This window comes from Sceloporus undulatus, chromosome 4 (genome assembly GCF_019175285.1).
Source record: "Sceloporus undulatus isolate JIND9_A2432 ecotype Alabama chromosome 4, SceUnd_v1.1, whole genome shotgun sequence".
Classification (NCBI taxonomy): Eukaryota; Metazoa; Chordata; class Lepidosauria; order Squamata; family Phrynosomatidae; genus Sceloporus; species Sceloporus undulatus.
Window position 1 is genome coordinate 232,962,381 of NC_056525.1, and position 20,898 is coordinate 232,983,278.

A 20,898-nucleotide genomic window follows, 5' to 3' on the forward strand; every position below is an offset into this window, starting at 1 on the left:
GATGGTGGATGGTTCATATCCTGGATTATAAAAAGCACCATGTTTCCTTATACTTACCACCAATAGTTTACACAAGTAGTATTTTATCTATATGTTGCCTCTCCACAAAGTCCTGCTTTCCTATCCCATAGTGGTATGAAGATGAAGACTACACAAAATCTGGCAGATTCTGCCAAATTGTTAAGGCTTTAATTGCATATTGGGCCTAAACACCCTAAAGACACTAGATCCCATCTAATCTTGGAAGCTAAGCTAGGTCAGCCCTGGTTAGTACTGCAATGGTAAACTGCCAAAAAATACCAGGTGCTGTAGGCTATATCTCAGAGGAAGGAACTGACAAAACCATGTGGCACCATAAGTTGACAAGTGACTTGAAAACACATACACCACAAACACACAAAATCTCGCATGGCAGATATTGACATGTGGCAGAATGTGAAAAATGCACCTTTAAAATGTTTAAAGAAACCAGGTCCTCAGAACGCTGTGATTTAATTACATGCTATCATGTAATTCCAGGCCGACCATATAACACCAATCCTGTACGATCTTCACTGGCTGTCGGTTCGCTTCCGGGCACAATACAAGGAGTTGGTTATAACCTATAAAGCCCTAAATGGCTTGTGCCCAGGGTACTTGGAGGACTGCCTCTCTCTATATAATCTGCCCCGCACACTCAGATCAGCTGGGAAGAAATTGTTGAAAGTTCCAAAGGCGAGATATGTATCTACCTTGCAAAGGGCTTTCTCTACCTCTGCCCCTAGGAACTAGAACGTTCTTCCCGAGGAGCTCCGCTCCACTCCCTCCCTAGACCTCTTTAAAAAGAGACTTAAGACCTTTCTGTTTGAGCAAGCTTTCCCTGATGTCTCTAACAACACCTGACTACCACCCCCCCCATATGAATGTATTATTGTCCACACTTGCTAGTTGGATTTGTTATATTGTGTATACTGTGATGGTTTTATCGGTATTTTGTAATGTTTTATTGAAGTTTTATTTGTATTGCAATTTTTATTCCCATGTTTTCTTGTTATTGCAATTCGTGTTGTACACCACTTTGATCATTTGGAAAAGCGGTTAAGAAATAAAACATTATTATTATTATTATTATTATTATTATTAGATACAGGTGAAAAGGGGCACATATCTCAACATGCTAGATTCAGGAAGATGATAGTCTTTATTATCTGAAATGTGTTAATACTGTAACTTCTTATATGTATCTCACTTTTTTCTCTCATGGATTTTATTGGGTGCTCTCCAATTTTTGTTCTTTTTTGCATTTAACTTTTTATTGGCACAAGTACTGCATAAAAATTTAGATTTTTTAATATCTCACTATTGTTATTTTATTTTAGGAACATTCAACACATGATAAGTCCAAATGAAATGTTAGGAGAAAAACAAACAATGTAAGCTTAGTGAGCATACAGAAGCAGCAGATGTTCTATGAATAGAAGATTTGAACACACTGATCACAACCGTGAAGAATTATATACACTCCAGTTTTCTGTGGAAGCACAATGTAATACAGAATTAAGCCACTAACCCTTGGGAGTTAATATAAATTCTGTGGAACTGAATAATGATTTGCTTTATTATGGTAGTATTAAAGTATTTTGAGGAAGACAGTTGTAATTCTTTCTGATGTTGATTAATTTTACATAACCAAATGGATTTTACATAACCAAATTATTTCTTTGCTATAATCTTTATTATATGCACAATACAACAAGGTTTGCTTCAGAAACAGATCTTTTTGAGATAAGATTTTAAGTGGACTCCAGAGTCAGCCTGAATGAAAAATGTGCAAAGATCTGGAATTTAAGGCGTCAGTGTATAATTCAATTGAGTCAAAGTACTTAGATTTAAACAATTTTACTCCTACCTGAGTACAATTAGAGCTGAGCAACCAAATATTTTGTGTATGTTGAGCCCATTTCTCTCTCTTGTGGCAGGTGTGTATGTCAGTTTGTTTGTACAAAACTTACACCTTACTCATCTGGGGTTTGTGTGCTACAATACTCCTCCAATAATACTAAACAAAAAACCTCCTCTCTACATAGAAACTAGAAGGAAAGGTTCCAGCATAGGATCATCTAGGTCACCCACAGAAGCTCTTTTTCAGGTTCCTTGGCCTTCAGAGGTGAGGTGGATGGTGAGCAATATGAAAATACTTTGCCCCCCTATTTAATACCATCATTCAAATTAAAGGGTTAGGAAGTCTCTCCTGTAGGGCCAGGGGGAACCAATTCATTTAAAGTCCTTATAGAATGCTCCATGAAAAATGTATTCTTCTGGGGATGAAGCCAGTTGTCATAACTAAAGTGACAGCTGATGATCTTGAGGTTCATAAATATGCCTCAGGTTTTAATCTAAACTTTAAAGGAGCTATCCAAAATGCTCCTCAAATAAGTTTGGCGCCTTGTATAGCTCATGTTGAGTAAAGCCTGGAATGAATTCATCACCCCACTGACATGGAAGGCACCAACTACAAATTTGTAACACATCAGCCTTTGTATTTAGTATTGCATCAATGCAACTGGTTGCTTATTCTTCCTAATTATTTTTCCAAGCCATGTTATGGTGGTTACAGTCCTAACAGAGCAATTGTAACAAAAGTAAAAATGCATGCAAATGAAGTGGAATTGTACACATTTGGTAAAGTTGCTTATGTTTAGACTATGTTCATTAGCTTCCATTCAGTCAACCTTATTTATGTTGCTGTTAATGTATGTTTAGGAAGATGGCTACTTGCATCTTTGTATGGAATTTGCTTGATTCTTACTTTCATACTTGCACTATTTATTAACTCTACCTTTGCCCTTCATCATAGCATGCCTCCACTGGATTGTGAAAACGAGGTCATTTTGCTTTTCTTCAACCAGAAGAACTTTGTTCTGTAACCTAACCACAGCTGTGCACGTATAAGCAGGTTTTCTGTGTTATAACTTAAGGCGTGCTGTATAACTTTGTGTGCTGACATTATGTGCTTGCATTGTTCATACCCAATTGCTATTGCTTAAAGAACAAATTCAGTAATTTATGATAAAAGATTTGCACTATCTCCTCCCATTCTTAAAGCCCTTCTGCACATCAGATTGCTTTCATTGTTTCTTTGTTTGTTTGTTTTAATATTACCACTCTGTCTTAATGCTGTGGTCTGAGTGTTGCATTTTGCAGGTCAAATATTAATGGCATTTATTAAGTGTCCTTTGAATGGTTATTTGGTCACCTGCATATTGATCTTCTCATTGCTGTTCTTCACTCTTATGTGTCTCTTATGATACATTATAACAACAGTGCATATACTAAAGAGTTTATTCATATTTTACTTGTATTTTCTGATAGGTGATCACTTGCCTCTTTCAAATATAGTTGTTCCCTTTTGCCAGTTAGAAAAAAATCCTTCATTTCTTGAGATCATTATATGAACTGAGGTTTTAAAGTTGGTATGTCAAACATAAAGGCTATTGTTTTTTCTACTTTCTGATACATCAAAAGACTTACAACCACCCCTACCAAATATTCAGACTGCATTATAAATGTTTATCTGTTCCAAACAAACTAGTTCTAGAGAAACTAGGAGATATCTGCATCTTGTCTTCATTGGAGTCTAAATTCTTTTATCTTGTTTTCAAATATATAATAATACCGAGGGAGGAAAAATAAAACCAATGCATGTTCCAAAGTTTTCATTGAATAAAATCTTTTCCTTGCTATTTTGATATTGACAGAGAATCAGTTTAAATGCAAAACTCCAGCAATTGCAGATATAGTGATCCTGGTTGATGGTTCTTGGAGCATTGGCAGATTCAACTTCAGGCTTGTTCGTCTTTTCCTGGAAAATCTGGTTGCAGCCTTCAACGTGGGTTCTGAAAAAACAAGAATAGGTAATCTTTTAAAATAGGGAGTGAATCACCAAGCATATTGTGACTCAGTTTTCTAATTATGGTAATTGTATGGAAGGTTACTCCAAGACATTTTACTGCCTGAGGCAAAGCAGTTAATGGCCTCCCTCACCCCAGTTAAGGTGCATAGTATCCCAAGACTGCCAAATAATTCTGGCAATAAAAAAGGCTATTAATAACATCCATTCAATTGTTGGATTTGTATCTTGCCTTCTTCAAAAAGACTCATACTAATGTTCAATTAAAGAAGGGTATAATTAAAACAGAGAGTCAGCATGGTGTACTGTTTTAAGAGTTGGACTAGAATCCTGGGAGACCAGAATTCGAATCTCCACTCAGCCATAAATAAATGAGTCATTAAATAATATTTGGCATGCATCCAGTAAGCTGATATGTGTGAGGAGGAAGCTGAAGAACATGCATTCACACATCCACACATTCTGCTGATTCCACTTGCATCAGTTCTATCCAAAGAAAGACCAGTCTACAGGGCCAGTATTGTTGTTTGCAAACATGTATTGGCAGATTTTCAGACTCCCTTTCTCATATCTGTCTGGGCACCAAAGAACAGACTCCTTAAGAGAAATAACTTAGAGGTGGGGATTATACAACCCTTTAGATATTGAATTGTAGCTCCCAGCATTCCTCACTGTTGACTAGGACTGCTGAAACTTGCAGTCCAAAAACTTATGGAGTGTCACAAAAATTCCACTCCATTCTCCTAGATATACCCTTCTGAAGATAGAAATGACATAGTAAAATGGTGTCCCTTATATAAAGTGGTGGAATCAAAGTTTGCTTTGGGGGATTTATATTTTTTAAAAAATATATTTTCAAGCTGTGGATGGTGGAATCTGTGGGTACAGAGGGCCAACAGTATAAGTAAACTTCCATGATACATTCATTTCTTCCCCAGGTCTTGCTCAGTATAGTGGTGACCCACGAATAGAATGGCATTTGAACACCTATAGTACAAAAGATGCTGTATTGGATGCTGTTCGTAACTTACCCTATAAGGGTGGAAACACCTTAACAGGTACAGTATAGTTTGTGCATGACTTACATAATTCAAAAATCTGCTTACCTTCCTAAGGAACCACAATTGCCACCTACCCTATTCATATTGTGAACTTTTTAAGGACATTCCTGGCTCCTTTCAGCAACATTTGAGCCAAGTCTGAAAATCCTCAGAAACAATGGCTTGTTACTACAGCTTGGTTTGAGCATAACACTAAATTAGTATTATGCACTGAGTCTGTTCAATGCTTGGGCTAGAGCACTTCCTCTCTCCCTCTCTAGTGTGCACTTGCTGCTTTAAACTAACTGTATTATATGTGGAATGTGTCAAACCATCATCAGTTTAAACTTTGGGCTTTTTAAAAGCAAGCCAAGATCAAACTGTGTCTACTGATCCATTTATTAAACAAAAACTAACTGACTATAAATCCCAGTTTGGATATATCAAAAAGCCATGCTTAATTTAAGCGAGGAAGTGGATTCTTCCTGTTTCTTCCATTGTATGAGATGAAAAATATGATTGTCACACTTGATCCTGAGGTTCAAGTAGACTTCATGGCATATTCATCCATGATTTCTCATTATATCCAAATCAGACCTGTCTGTATTAATCCATTTCTATCAAGAAGAACAGAAGATAAAGGGTATTAGCTTGTATGACTGATTGATTTGGCTCAAGCTGATTTCAGCTGTTTCAAAGAATAATCTCAAACAATAGTTTGCCTCAGATGAGTAACAGGAATCCATGACTGAATCTAGACAAGATCCAGTCTTTCCTATGAGTAACAATTACTCATTGTACCTGTCTAAATACCCTCAGACTTTCAATGAATAATCATAAAATTCTGGTTTCAAACATTTGCTGACATGACATGCCTAAGGGATTTTTGCAGTGTGTTTTATTTATCTAGTGAATGTATAAACCATTCTATATCAGAGTTTGTAAAAGGGATAATAGAATCAAGCAATCAAATATGACAGCTACAACAAAAACTTGTAGCTTAATTTACATTAATTTTTAAAAAGTGACTGGCATGTGTTAGTCAAGAGAAGCTTGTCTGAATCATAGAATCATAGAATCATAGAATCACAGAGTTGGAAGAGACCACAAGGGCCATCCAGTCCAACCCCATTCTGCCATGCAGGAAATCCAAATCAAAGCATCCCCGACAGATGGCCATCTAGCCTCTGCTTAAAGACCTCCAAGGAGGGAGACTCCACTACACTCCGAGGGAGTGTGTTCCTGTCTGACAGCCCTTACTGTTAGGAAGTTCCTCCTAATGTTGAGGTGGAATCTCTTTTGCTGTAGCTTGCATTCATTGCTCCGGGTCCTAGTCTCTGGAGCAGCAGAAAACAAGCTTGCTCCCTCCTCAATATGACATCCCTTCAAATATTTAAACAGGACTATCATATCACCTCTTAACCTTCTCTTTTTCAGGCTAAACTTCCCCAGCTCCCTAAGATGTTCCTTGTAGGGCATGGCTTCCAGACCCTTCACCATTTTAGTCTCTTTCCTTTGGACATGCTCCAGTTTCTCCACATCCTTTTAAAATTGTGGTGCCCAGAACTGGACACAATATTCCAGGTGGGGCCTGACCAGATCAGAATACAGTGGCACTATTACTTCCCTTGATCTAGACACTATACTTTTATTGATGCAGCCTAAAATTACATTGGCCTTTTTAGCTGCTGCGTCGCACTGTTGACTCATGTTGAACTTCTGGTCTACTTGGACTCCCAGATCCCTTTCACATGTAGTCTTGTTCAGTCAGGTGTCACCCATCCTATATCTGTGCATTTAATTTTTCCGCCCTAAGTGCAGTACCTTACATTTCTCCATGTTGAATTTCATTTTGTTAGCTTTGGCCCAGCTTTCTCGTCTAAAAAGTTTGAAAAAGAAGGGTTTTCAGTGGAGACTGAATGCCTCGCCTCAGTTTGAATTGGGCTCTGTAGAATGGAAGTCAATATACTAAAGGTCCTACTTTTCATGGACTCAAGGGGGATATCATCCCATTTGAAATCTCTAGGCACATTTCTGCCAAAATACCTCAATGATCAGGCTGGATAATAAACAAGAAGCAGTTTCTCTCTGTGTATTTTTACACCTGAATTTTGTTGTTGAATTCTCTCCCCCTTCAAACATGCCACATGTTCTTTCTCAGAAACACACATTGAATTTAATGTCTGTAGGGAGGCTGCTAAAGGCTTTGAATTGCCAGTTATCCTCTCTTCTTCCCAATTGTATTGAGTTACCCTTTTGTCTGTGGGTGGCATGCTGAATCTGCTCTGTGTTATAGCCTGGAAATCAAAGAAGCTGTACAAGTTGCTGAACTTATTTAAGAAATAGAATTTAACACCTTGCGCAACTCATTTAAAATTCAAACTAAATCCTACCCCACTAACATAGGGTGCTCCTCATTGGTGAGTATGGGTATGGGTGTGGGGTGTCATTAGTGATTTACATATACCTCCTAGTCAACTGTTCAAACTGAACAAACAACAGCCAACCTGTTTGGGATATATTAGCTATCAATATGCCTAGTAAAATGCTGATAACATTTAATATTATTGATCACTTTTTCTTTGCCTTTTCTTTTCTTACTTTACAGGTCTTGCCTTAACTTTTATTTTGGAAAACAACTTTAAGCCTGAGGCAGGTGCAAGGCCTGGTGTCCCCAAAATTGGTATATTAATCACAGATGGGAAATCCCAAGATGATGTCATCCCACCTGCAAAAAACCTGAGAGATGCTGGCATTGAGTTGTTTGCTATTGGTATGTATTACTGGATTGTCTGTTCATAGGTAAAAAAATATATTCAAAAGTGGTTTACCCATGCTGCCCTCTGTGCAGAACCAATGAAAGTTAATACTGAAGAGCCACTGCCATTGTATCAAAGAGATCTTCTGTGAGTGTCACCTCCTCCTACTGATGCTGTCTAGGAGCTTGCCTTCTGGACCTTTTCTGCTACTTTTACAATTACAACTATCAGCTCTCTTCTGCTGGTGTGGCCACTGCTCTCTGAAGATGATGGATAAACCTTAGTTTGATGTCTCCTCTTTGGGTATTGTGTCTTGGATGACCCTACTAGGAGTCTAAACTCTTGATAAGATCCCAGCCTCTCTGACACACTCAAACCCCCTTACCACATTAAAGTGAGCATCCAAGAGAGACTCTGTAGGAGATCTCTTATTCATAGGATCATCATAAGCTGAAGCCAACGTGATGGCACATAACAAAAACAACAGTATATTGTCATAAAAACTCATTGGAATAGAATTGGATGTCCAGCCCTGAGCTCTTTGTAGGATCTGGAATGCAGGGTGCAACTGTATCACCCTTGACAAATTGCTGTCCAGTCTTGAGGAACACTGTTTTACTGACACATTGATTAGAGTCTCTGTAAGTAACTTCCTTCCTTACAAGGGATGTTCATAGCTCAATCACACTTTTGCTGAAATCCAATAATGGCTGGTGACTTCCATGTTGGCAGGATGGTGAATCTGTGGAAGCTTTTGGTTTTAAAGGAGCTATCCAGAATGCTGAACCATATTCCCAAAATAAGTTTGACATCTTGGATAGCTCCTTTAAATTTTGTATTAAAACCTGAATAGATTCATTGCCCCAGTGACATGGGTGACTGACACCAGGTGTCATTAATGAAATCTTTTAGGATGGAGCTGCGGTTCCTTGTGAAGGAAAGGAACCCCCAAGAGTTGGAACAAATACTTTTTTGGACTATGGCTCCCAGAATCTTCTAGACAGTATGGCTATTGGCTAAAATTATAAACCTTGGAATAGTCAGGAAATACTTCTGGCTCAGATTATATAGCTAAAATTATACCCATGTTACAACCTCCACATTATACCCATAATACAATTCCCAGATTGTACTCATTCTAGATTATATAGCTAAAATTGTACACCATGTCATAGCCTGAAAATATACCTAAGAGTATATCCTATACCAGCCAGGGAGGGATCAGGTAGTTGTAGTTCAAAAACGTAAGGCTTCCAAATTATTTCAAGAGTTACTGTATATACTCGTCCTTAAATCTAAAAATTTATCCCCCCAAATTGACCTCAAAATCCCAGGTCAATTTATTTATGGGTCAGTATGGTAATATGATAGCAGCTCTTTCAGATTTCCCCATGAAGGGAGAGTTTCTTTTTCTCTTAAGCCAAGCAGAAAGAGCTCTGGGTGATTAATTGCTGTTAAACAGAGTCCTTTCCACACTGGCTGCCATTGTTTGGGGAGTGAAGGGTGAAAGCAAAGTTGAAACACTGGAGCAAAAATTCTTCATTAGAGTCTCTCTTCCTCTGTGCTCACATGCACCCACTGAAGAAGCTTCCAAGTTTTACCCTTGATTTATCCATGGGTCATGGCAAAATCCATAATTTTCTCCCCAGAACCTGCTTTCGACTTATACATTAGTTCAACATATAGCTGAGTATATACGGTAATGTCAAAACACTCATTGTATGGAATAAAGCAAGACTGCAGACTTTATTTTTTCCTCCAACACCAGGTGTGAAAAATGCGGATGAAAATGAACTGAAAGAGATTGCCTCTGAACCAGATAACACTCATGTCTATAATGTTGCTGACTTCAGCTTCATGAACTCCATTGTGGAGGGTCTTACAAAGACAGTGTGCTCAAGAGTTGAAGAACAGGAAAAGGAAATCAAAGGTAAATGAGATGCAGAAATGTCACCTTTTCTGCTCTGTTGAAATATTATACAAGCAGAACATTTTCAAAAGCTGGAACAGATTATAGCTGAATGAGGGAACTCATCATACTGGGCAACTGAAATGTGATTTTTTTTAAATTGTCTGAAAATCTAGGAACATTGGTAGCTACACTCGGGGCTCCTACAGACTTGGTCACATCTGAGGTGACAGCCAGAGGATTTCGTGTGAGTTGGACTCATGCCCCAGGCAAAGTGGAAAAAATACAGAGTTGTCTACTATCCCACTAGAGGAGGGCAGCCAGAAGAGGTAATGGATTAGCAAATATCCAGATACTTAATTATCTGAAAATATTTGATAGATGAAGGAGTGAATTCACCACTTGGAAACTTGTTAAGACTATAAGAATAAAATTGAGGTATCTGTCTGAGGTTCCATCCATCTAGTCAAACATCCTGGGCCATCTGGATATGTATAGGAGAGCCACAAGTGCTTCTGATTTATCCATAGTTGACCTGCTTGTTTTCCAGAGCTTGGAAATCCCCAAAGTTCTGGATGCTTTTAATCCTCATTCTACATGGTTGATACTGCTGAGGATGATGGGGGTTTTAGTCCAACATATTTGGAAGGCAACAGGTCAGGGAAGTTTAAATAACTTGGTTAGTCTTCACATTCTCCAGAACTGTATTTGTGCTAATTTTTCCTCTGATCCTCTTGCCCCTGTCTTCCCTTCCTTTTCTGTCTCCTACTGTTGAAATTTAGATTGTGATTTTTATGAGACAAAGATATGTCATTTATGTCTAGTATTCTGTTAAGCACCTTCTGTATTGAAGATGCTTTATCAGACAATTGAGCTCTCAAAAGTATTACCGTGGAGATGTGAAAGCAGAGATGATTGAACATGAACAGTTATAAGTAATAAGGGAAGTTCAGTGGATTAAATATGTGAAATGTATTTTTCAAGCCAAATGCCAGAGCCTTCAGCAAACTTGTTCTTCTTGGGGTCTTAAAATTATACATGTAAGACAGGTACACAGAAGGACTGATTCCATGAAGTGACATTTTCAAACACCAGTCTTCTCTGAACCCATCTTCAGTTCTTCCTGGAGAGAATATCTTATTGCTGAGGACCTAGACCAGGAATGGGCAAAGTGTAGGCTCTCCAAGGCTTTTTTGTAGTTCTCAGGAGTCAAAAAAGTTGCAGTTTTTTCCAAACAATACATACACACACACACACACACACACACACACACACAGTATTATCCTAACTGCTCAGGATGCTTTCTAGGCAGTGTAGTGAGCTCTTCCCCCACAGACCAATTTAAGCCCAGGCCAGGAGAAGCCTATTTTGAAACAGAAAGTAAACAGAAACTAATCTCTGCTCAGTTCCTGTTGTTAAAAAAAGAAAAGGCCCCTTTGGGGCTTAAAATGGCCTAGGCATGCCTAAATACATGACAAAAATGCCATATTGCCACTAGGATGCATTTGGGGACAATTAAAAAAAATTGTGGGGGGAGTGGGGTGCAACCATCATGGTTTTCCAAGGAGCTAATGTCATCTCCTAGCCTTCTGTTTTCGTTCACCTCTGCCCTAGACCTTGGGATTTAATTATGCTTTATCTTGTATGAATTTTTAATTGTTGCTTGGGAGGCAATCTTTTTATTATAACTGTAATGTATAAATGATGCTCAGTTGAATTCATCTATCTTCTGCTATTATGAACTAGCTTCAAGGCCTCAGGTTGGCTTTGGACTTATGCTGTGAAAAGGTGGGCATATCTAGTGGTTGTTCATCAGTTCTCTGAGTGAAGAATTTGGATTCTTTCTTCCCCCTAAGGAAGTAAGTCAAGGCTTATTTCCAACAGAAGGAGAAGGCTTGTTTTATACATATTTTAATAACCTATTTAATTCAGTTTCTTCCATCATGCAGGTAGTGGTGGATGGCAGTGTTTCAACAGCAGTACTGAAAAACTTGATGTCTATAACTGAATACCAGATAGCTGTATTTGCCATATATGTTAGTTCTGCCAGTGAAGGCCTTCGGGGTACTGCAACTACACGTAAGTCATGGAACAGAACAGAAGGCATTATGTATCTGAGTTTTGTCTTAGCAGGGTAGCTTTCCATTGCTCAAATCTAACTATTTTAAGTGTGAACCTATGTCTGATACCATATAAGATTGAAAAGCTTTCCATGTGTTTTGGATTGCTGCTAAGCATGAAGGCCAGAACAACAGAACTATGTCATTGCAAAGCAAGTCAATGATTTTTAAAAATTTAAAAATAAGCTTACAGGACAGTCATTCATTGGGACCATAATATACAACAGGAGGGAGGAAGCTCCTTTACCCCAAGAACCATATTCTCTTTGAATACCCTCCAACCATCCTAGTTTGGCAGGGACAATCTGGATTAAGACTGTTGTCCCACCTTTTCAGCTGCTTTTAAAATTTTCTAGTTTCTAAAATTCCCATTTATCTTCCGTTCCCTCTTTGTCCTCAGCTTACTTCCATTGTAAATTTAGCTGAAAATGCAAATAGTTTGCACTTTCTTTTAAGCTCAGAAGGGGTCATAGTAGAGGAAGAGATGTAGTGTTGTCCCACTTTTCCCCCAGTTTCCAGTTTCTCTCTCTTTCTCCCACTTTCCTCCTTTGTTTTCAGCCTACTTCACTTCCTGCAAACTGAGGTCAAAGTGCAGAGTAGTTTGCACTTAGTTAATTCAATGAGGAGAGAAGAGGGAAGAGTCTTGCTCTTCACATTAGGTTCTGGCAAAAGCAAATTGCTGCAGCCCATCCTAGCTTGTGTGTTCTTCCTCAATAATAATTTTTGCTATCTTGAGCACTCCTTGATATTGTTTGGCCAAAGATGTCTGTTTTCATCTGTGAAATGTTGGATGGTATGCTGATATGTTGTGGCAATAATGCAATTCAGGTCTTCTGAGTTCTTTCTTGTGTATTTTGACCCTGAATTTAGAAGCAAGTTGGAGAGGCAAATTTTACTATTTTGCTATCATTTTTTGTTTGGGTAGTTTTTTCTGTGAATATTCCTGGTCAGGCTTTATAAATACTTCTAAAATGTGGTGAAATCAAAAACTGAATGCATGACTGTGCCTTTGCAATAAGACATTACTGTGGGAAAATATATGAGCCAATCTTTTTATAGCAGAACAAAGACTTGACTTTCCTAATTAGGCAGTAAAGACCATACACTGGAATCCAAGCAAAATTCAAAGCATCTACATTAAGAAATTGGTAGTGTTAGACCATTTCTTCTAATACAAGATGTTCTGGGATTTTCATTGTAAAGCTGTTTCATTCGAAAGCCCCTCCATAAGGAAATAAATCTGTAAAACTAACCCTTATACAGGTTGATTTTTACATATGTTGCATGTAATGATTTCTGTGGTGTTTTCTGCCCCTCCTGGAAATTCCAGTGTATTGAGAGTTTGGGTTAGATTTTGTAGAAGTACTGTAAATTTTATACATTTTGTATTTTCTGGATCCTACTAGCAATGAGAATATATAACTTCTGCTTTTCTGCTCGTGATTCACAAACACACACACACACACGCGCCCTCCCAACAAGTTATATATTAAAGTGCCCCATGGCAAAACCACAATAAAATTGTTGGAAGATGTTTTGTCCCAGCTTGCTTGCTTGCTTGATCCACCCCCACCCCATCCCAGTTTAAAAAGAAATTTTAAAAAGCTCTGTGTTTTGCAAGTGGTTGGAACCTGCCCTTCAAGTGACAATGAAGACAGGTCTAGTTATCCTTGAATTCTGCAGCAAAACATGACTCTGGGGTATGCCATCCATGGGAAGAGAGGATTAAATGTGTGTAGAAACTACTGTTTCAAGCTGAGATTTGCTGAATGGCTTTGTCATCCATGAGCTATAAAGTGTTTCTTATTTCAACTTGTTTGTAATGAAAATATTAAACCTCTGTCAACTGGAATGTTTTCATTTGTGTTATAAATTCTCCCACCCCACCCTTTGCTGGGTATGTTTAGCCTGGATAAGAGAATGTTAAGAGGTGACATGGTAGCTATATTTAAATATTTGGACCATCGTCATATTGAAAATGGAGCAAGCTTGTTTTCTGCTGCACCAGAGACTAGCGCATGAAGCAATGGATTCAGGCTACAGGAAAATAAGTTCTACCTGAATGTTAGGAAGAACCTCCTGATGGTATGGGCTGCTTCACAGTGGAACGTGCTGCCTCAGAGAGTGGTGGAACCTCCTTTTTTGAAGGTTTTTAAAATAGAGGCTGGGAGTGCTTTTATTATCCCTTGCTGCATGTGGTCTCTTACAACTCTATGATTCTATGGTTCTTCTGCATCAATATTAGTCAACCTCAAGCATGAAGATCAATTGTGGAGTCCAGTCCTAAGTATTTGGCTGCAAGATCCATTGAGTTCAGCAGGACTTACTCTCAAGTAAATAAATATAGCATTATTCCCTTAATGTGTTTTCACACATTAGAAAAACTATTATCTTTCCTTTGGGATCTGCTTTTCTATTTCTTCAACCTCAGTGTAGCTTGCCAATAATTTTTTGTGGTAGTTATTGCAATAAATCCTTTAGAGACAGAACAGCAGGCCTCCTGATAAGAGTTCTTTCTCACTCCTCACCCTGAGCTGCTGATTCTGGGTTGTATCGTAAGGCAATGATGGAAAGAGTACAGCCATTCCATTACCTGGCGCCAGCTGTCAGTTATCAGCTGAGAAGAAGTAATTTACGATTGCTGATGCAGAAGGACAGTTTTTACGTGTGTGTGTTACATTCTAAGAACAGTTTGTACCAAAAACTTTACTTAGTTTGGAGCAACATAGTTTTAGGGATGCTGCAAATGATTTTAAGAGGCTTGTTTCTGACATATTCTTACCTATGGGCCAAATATTCAGCAGTTTGATTAATGCTGCTGAGTTATGAGGCATCCTGAGATGAAGGCAGTCCTTTCATCTTACTGCTTCTTTAATTCCTGACTTAAAAGAACCTGCCTACATCAAATGAAGGCCTAAAAGAAAGGAGCATTTCACCTTTATCTGTTGGCAGTTGAGTGCCTGGCATCAGACTGTGAGAGAGCAAACCCTGTTCTCAGCATCACTTCATCCTAGGGCTGTGTGAGTTTGCACATACGTATGGACTCTGCTCTCAGATTATCCATATTATTCTGTAACAAAAGCTGAATTCAGTAACCTACAAAAATTATATCAAACAGGTAAATGTATGAACTTTTTTCTGTACCTTTCTAATTCAAACATGCCAAACCACCCCAATGGAGATTCTTTAGGGATAGTCATGCTTATCACAAGGAAAAAAAATACAAAGTTCATACCTTTAACACCAAAAGGATACAAAATTCTATAATTAAGCTTATGAAGCTCTATGTTTATTCATCAGGCAAAATTTTTTTAAAAAGAGGAGCCATGATGAAGCAGTCACACAGTTTGTATGTTGTTTTGCAACAGTATGGAGGAGGGATCTGCAGGCTGATGGTAATCTTCTAATAGTTTGCTAATCTCCAGACCCTTTCTCCATACCATCTCAAGATAACATAGGGAGAATTCTGTGTCTTTTTAGTATGGATATAACCAGTATATGGACTTTGGAATTCTCAGATCTGTGACTCAAAAGAGGCAAAAAAACAGAGGCGGGTACCACTGAGTATGAGTAATTCATGCTCTAAATCTTTTAATTCTGGTGGGAGGATGTGAAAAAAGGGCATAAGGAGGGCAGGGTTCTTGAATGAGGTGCCCAAATATTGTAGAAGTAGAATAACTATAACATGCAGCACTGATGTTAGAGATTCTTGTCCTCATTGTTCTCATTTTTGGCTCTAACAGGACTGTGCTCCATGAGGACTCTATGAATGGCACAATTGTGAAGGAGTGCAAATATGAATTTTTAAAAGAGAGTGTTTCTAGCTCTTCCAGTTGTGAGAATGTGCTTGAAAATATGTGGGCAAAATTTTTAACTTTTGTATGTTGTGAATTTTTAATGGTCTGTTTTAACTATTGTAAGCTGCCTTGATCTCTTTCCCATAGAAAAAGGCTGGATATATTTCAAGACTTTTTAAAAACTTGAAATGTTATTATATATTATCAGTTTTGGAGGTCACATTGGGGTAAACTAAGGGCACATGAAGCCCTTTGACCATAAAACTGTGTACCCTTGTTCTAGGCCTGATTTACAGTCTAAGTTCATCACCTGCTGCTCAGTCCATTAACAGAAAATGGACAGGACTTTACATGGGATTTCCCCTTACAAGCATGTACTCTTCCATTGAACTGTGGTCTCTCCCCTTTTGTTGCATCTCTACACTGAAAGTCAGTAAATCATGCAATGATACCTGAAGTAGTGAAATAGAATAACTTGTCTTTTGTAAAGAATGAAAAGTCAGAGCAATGGGTTTTCTGAAACACTGAGGGCAGCATCCAAAAGGATGAATTTATTGGACTTTCTTTATTTAATTAATGTGTTTCTCACGGCACACAAGTAGTTCACAGCAGACTAGTGTGCACTGCCATTAGAAGTGACTGGAGAATGGCTAACTCCAGTGTCTTGGAGTCTCCCTCCTTGGAGGTCTTTAAGCAGAGGCTGGATGGCCATCTGTTGAGGATGCTTTGATATGGATTTCCTGCATGGCAGGGGGTTGGACTGGATGGCCCTTGTGGTCTCTTCCAACTCTATGATTCTATGATTCTATATGCACTTAGTGGGACTTAACGTCTGAATGATTCTGCTTATAGAAGAATTTATGTATATATAGACCAGACATGTACAGTGGGCCCTTGTTATACGCTGGGGTTTGGTTCCAAAATTCCCCATGTATAACAAAATCCATGGATGCTCAAGTCCCGTTAAATGCAATGACATAGCAAAATTATGTCACTTATAAAAAAAATTGGAAAATCAAGGTTTGATATTTGAAATTTATACTTTGTTTGAACATTTCAAACTGTGTATGCTTGAATCCGTGTATAGGAAATCCGTGTATAAGAAGGGCCGACTGTATGATCAGTCTCCTGGTCAGTAATTGGTTAAGAACTAAGTCCATGATAATTCCACCACATTCTGACCCAATAACATCACTTCCATAGCACCTGGTGCTCTTTTGAAGTCACTCATTCAAGTTCTGACTAAGCCAAGTCTTATGCATTTTCTGAACACTGATTGCACCTCTGCCTAAGGCAGAATATCTCCAAGAGTTGTATTAACAAAACTTTGCTAAAGTATCATAAAGCAGTACTCTGAAATGTGTAAATATTAATCACTCCAAATAACATTTCAAGTTTTTAAAAAGACTAAAAATGTTGCTATTGGGAATATATAGAAAAAATATAGAGAGTATACAGTTTTGACCTTGCTGGGAGATGGCAACAGATTAAAATGAATTGCCAAATATGAAAAGCCACACATTGGAGCCTATAGCACATTCAACACAAACTTGAATGAGCATAGTATTTAGCTGTTGCAATAAATATATTCATGTCATGCGTGCTGAGACATGGGAAAATACAAACATTCATTTTTGGTGAGGTGTTGGAGAATAATTGCCAAGAATGACTTCAAGAAGAGCTCTTGTTCCAGTGTACATGATTTTTTCCTTCAGAATGATCAAGAGGAAGATAATAGTGGGGCAGGAATGGGAATAATGTGTCCCTCCAGATGTTGTTGGATTAGAGGTGCTAGAGTTTGTGGTCCAGCAATGTCTGGTGGACAACATGATTTCCAACCATTTGTGGTGTAATGCTCAGTCTTTTTTGCAATCTATAGCTCATGTCCCACCTATTCCATGCATTTACAGTGGCATGAAGAACAGCAGCCAGGTGATTAGATATCCATTGATTCAAGTGTGACTACCTGCTTCATAGTCACAACTCATTAATCAGGAACTTCAGAGTTTGATCTGACAACAGCTCAGAGGATAGATTAGAAACCTTTGGCCCTCCAGAATTATTGGAAAAGCACAATCAATTCAATTCAATTCCCAACAGCTCCAGACAGCACTGCCAACAATAAGAGTTAAATGAATTGTAATCAGAAACATCAGAAATAATGGAATTTAGTGGGACCCAAGTCTAAACACAAAATTCATTTATGTTCTATGATCATAATGAAATGTTGGAATTTAGCTTGAGAGATCTGGATTTGTCATTCTGAGTGCTGGGTTTAAACAGGTGGCCCTTCTTATCCATGGATTTTTATCCACAGATTCAAGCATCCATGGCTTGAAAATATTCAGAAAAAGCATAAATTCCAAATAGGAAACATTGATTTTCCATTTTATTTACAAGACACCATTTTGTTATGCCATTGGATTGAATGGGACTTGAGCATCCACAGATTTTCTTATCTATGGGGGGTTCCTGGAACTAAACCCCAGCGAATAACAAGGGCACACTGTATTACAGATTTGCTTAGAGGAAGAGTGTCTCACTCCCCTAGTCTATAGAAGAGAAATAATAATCCTCTTATCACACAAGGTTGTACCCAGACCAAAATGAATTGTAAACCATTCTGTGTATTGAAAGTGAAAACAAATTGTTTATTTACAGTGTTTTTGTCTGTACACTCACCATTTAATAATTGATTCATTGGATCTACTCTGGTTTGAACTAAATACCAGGATTCCAGCCATGTAGATCCATATTCTTGGATGGTGTATAATTCTTTGCCAGTGCCTCTAATGTACAACTTTATTCACCGGCATTACAGAAACAGCCACTGCTCATAACCCTTTTCACAATGGAACACTAAGTAGGCACCACTGGCAGATACACAATCAGTTGCACAAAGCTGTCATTCAACAAAAAGGTGATGTAGTGTAAGCACTAAGTAGCTGTGATTAACTTTACACTCTACAAGCATCATGTAGGATGTCAGCCACTGTGAGAGAATAATTTTAAGCTAGGGGTGAAACAGACAGGCAAAGTAAAGTGGCTTCCAGCTGCTTTGAAAGCAGGGTGTTTATATCATGCACACCACAAAAGCAAGTGGAAACAGAAAAGAAGCTGCACTCTGGGGCTAAAAACTAGAGCAAAAAGAAGCCACAATACTCCAGTTAGCAGGGAAAATGTGCATCTTTGCACCTGTATATGAACAGCTCAGTGCCAGTGTGGGGCTGTGGCAAAGCAAACAAATAAAAGTGAGACATTTGCCATTACAACATACACAAAAAGGATAGTCCAACAAGGAGTCATAGGGGGAAGGGAGAGAAGGGGGCATGTATGGCGGGGGGGGGGTATGATTGTGCTTTTCCAATGTATCGCTTGCACACTGATTCCCTCTACTGGCAGAGCATCACACGTATGACTGTGCAGCCAATTAAAGGAGTGGCCATCCAATAGAATGGCTTCTGGGTGGGACGTGGGGAGTACTTGGAGGTCACATGCATGATGGGGACGCATCCAAAAAGTTTTGGGAGCGGGCCATGCAGACAGTGGGGTTTTGATCTGCTTTCAGAAAAAAACAGGATCAGGCCACATTTTCATACCTGTTTACTCCATCCCTAATTATTGTTATTGTGTGATGTGTGTCTGCAACTCTTTTCAGACTTATGCCAAGCCTTATGCACCAGAGGGTTTTGTTAGCAAGATTTGGCCAGAGGGGTTTTTGCCCTTGCCTTCCTCTGAGGCTGAGAATGATTTGCCCAAGGCCACTCAGCAACTTTCCATGGCTAAGTGGGGATTTGAACCCTGGTCTCCAGAGTTGTGGCTAATTATATATAATATTTTTCTATCAACAGCTCTCCCCTTTTAAACTATTGGATCATCAAGGTCTCACTGTCTGAGGCTACTTCTGTTGTTTTGAACCTATCCAGATGCTAAGATCTTTAGAGGTTTTTTCCTATGTTACTCCTCAGTTGTGGAATGCACTCCCTTCAGATTTGCAATCACTGTTTTTAGGAAGGGTAGGAAGATAGATCTTTTCCTTTTTGCCTTTTAAACTTTGATAATCACTGGGCTAATGGTTTTAATGGTTTTATTATTCAATTTGTTTTAGTGAGGTTTGTTATTCAGCTTAATTGCCAGTTTTTAAAATATGTTTATTAAGAGTTTGCATATTATTAAATTATCCCTTCCCCACCTTCCCCCACACAGACAACTTTCCATTATTCAAAGTATAATCAGAGGGTATTATCAAGGACATTGTCCAAAAATCGCTAATTGTGATAGATTCCAGGATATCATGAGGTTAAACAGCAGGCCATATGTAGAATTTATGTGCGCCATATATGTTATAAATGGATGCCTGGTAGTCTTGGAGGTATCTTCAGTTAATTCACCTCTGGCAAGGCAGAATTTATATGTCAGTTTCCCTAATAATTTAAGAATCCAAACTCTGTCTAACCAATGATTAATAGACAAATGTTGTAAACTAAACTGTGAACTTGAAGTACCATTTTTTTTAATAAAAAAGCAATATAAACATGTAACCAGTAAATAAATGTACATTGTTTTTCTCATTGCAGTTGCTTTGCCAATGGCATCAGATCTGGAACTGTTTGATGTGTCTCATAGCAGCATGAGAGCAAGGTGGAGTGGTGTACCAGGTGCAACTGGTTATATGATTCTCTATGCACCTCTCACTGATGGGCTAGCAGCAGATGAAAAAGAGGTAAGGATACTTATCATCGACTGAATTATGAATGTCTGTAGTACTAAAAGCACAAGGAATACTTGCTTCAGTGTATATGTTTCTATTTTTGAGAATCAGGGGCAGGAAACCTCTTTTTTCTCCTAGCCAGGACCCCATTCCCTTGGTAATCTGGGATAGGAAAACATAATTTGGGGGTAGGCGTTTAGGATGCTTGGGAGATTCCTGGAGGGACAGGGACTGCAAAAATGGGTAGGGTTTGCAAAGTCAGTTCTTGTCTCATGCCCTGAGATTTCAGCATAAAACCCTAAAATCTAGGAATGATTCCTGGTGATGTTACAGAGGGTGGGCCCTAGTGATGTTACAAAAGGAGAGGCACAAGGAGGAGTCCCTGTTGATGTCATTAATCATGATATGTAAAGCATCAAAAGTTGCATAAATTATGCCATTCAAACAACAACAACAAAATTGTGAGATCTGGAAACCCTTGGGGGGGGGGTTGCACACATTTTCCATACCCTGATCTGAACCCCAGATGGGAAAGACAGCAATGATTAATCAGTCAATTTGTGTTGAATCTCCTGATTGATATTATTCTTGTAACGATTCTTTGCTGAGCTTAAAATAGCATGTTAATTAACAGGGAATGTGTTACTTTTAGAGGCACAAGAAATAGTCCTTT

General features: G+C 38.5%; 2 protein-coding genes across 3 annotated transcripts in view; both read left to right on the forward strand.

The window, feature by feature from the left end:
• Positions 1–20,898, forward strand: part of DEPTOR (DEP domain containing MTOR interacting protein) — a 741,617-nt gene that overhangs the window by 167,585 nt on the left and 553,134 nt on the right. The window lies entirely within an intron of this gene.
• Positions 1–20,898, forward strand: part of COL14A1 (collagen type XIV alpha 1 chain) — a 180,076-nt gene that overhangs the window by 53,719 nt on the left and 105,459 nt on the right. The window contains 8 exon segments of the mRNA XM_042461761.1: positions 3,738–3,893; positions 4,828–4,947; positions 7,538–7,702; positions 9,457–9,618; positions 9,774–9,877; positions 9,879–9,926; positions 11,547–11,676; positions 20,092–20,237. Coding sequence (XP_042317695.1) covers positions 3,738–3,893; positions 4,828–4,947; positions 7,538–7,702; positions 9,457–9,618; positions 9,774–9,877; positions 9,879–9,926; positions 11,547–11,676; positions 20,092–20,237 — 1,031 coding nt within the window.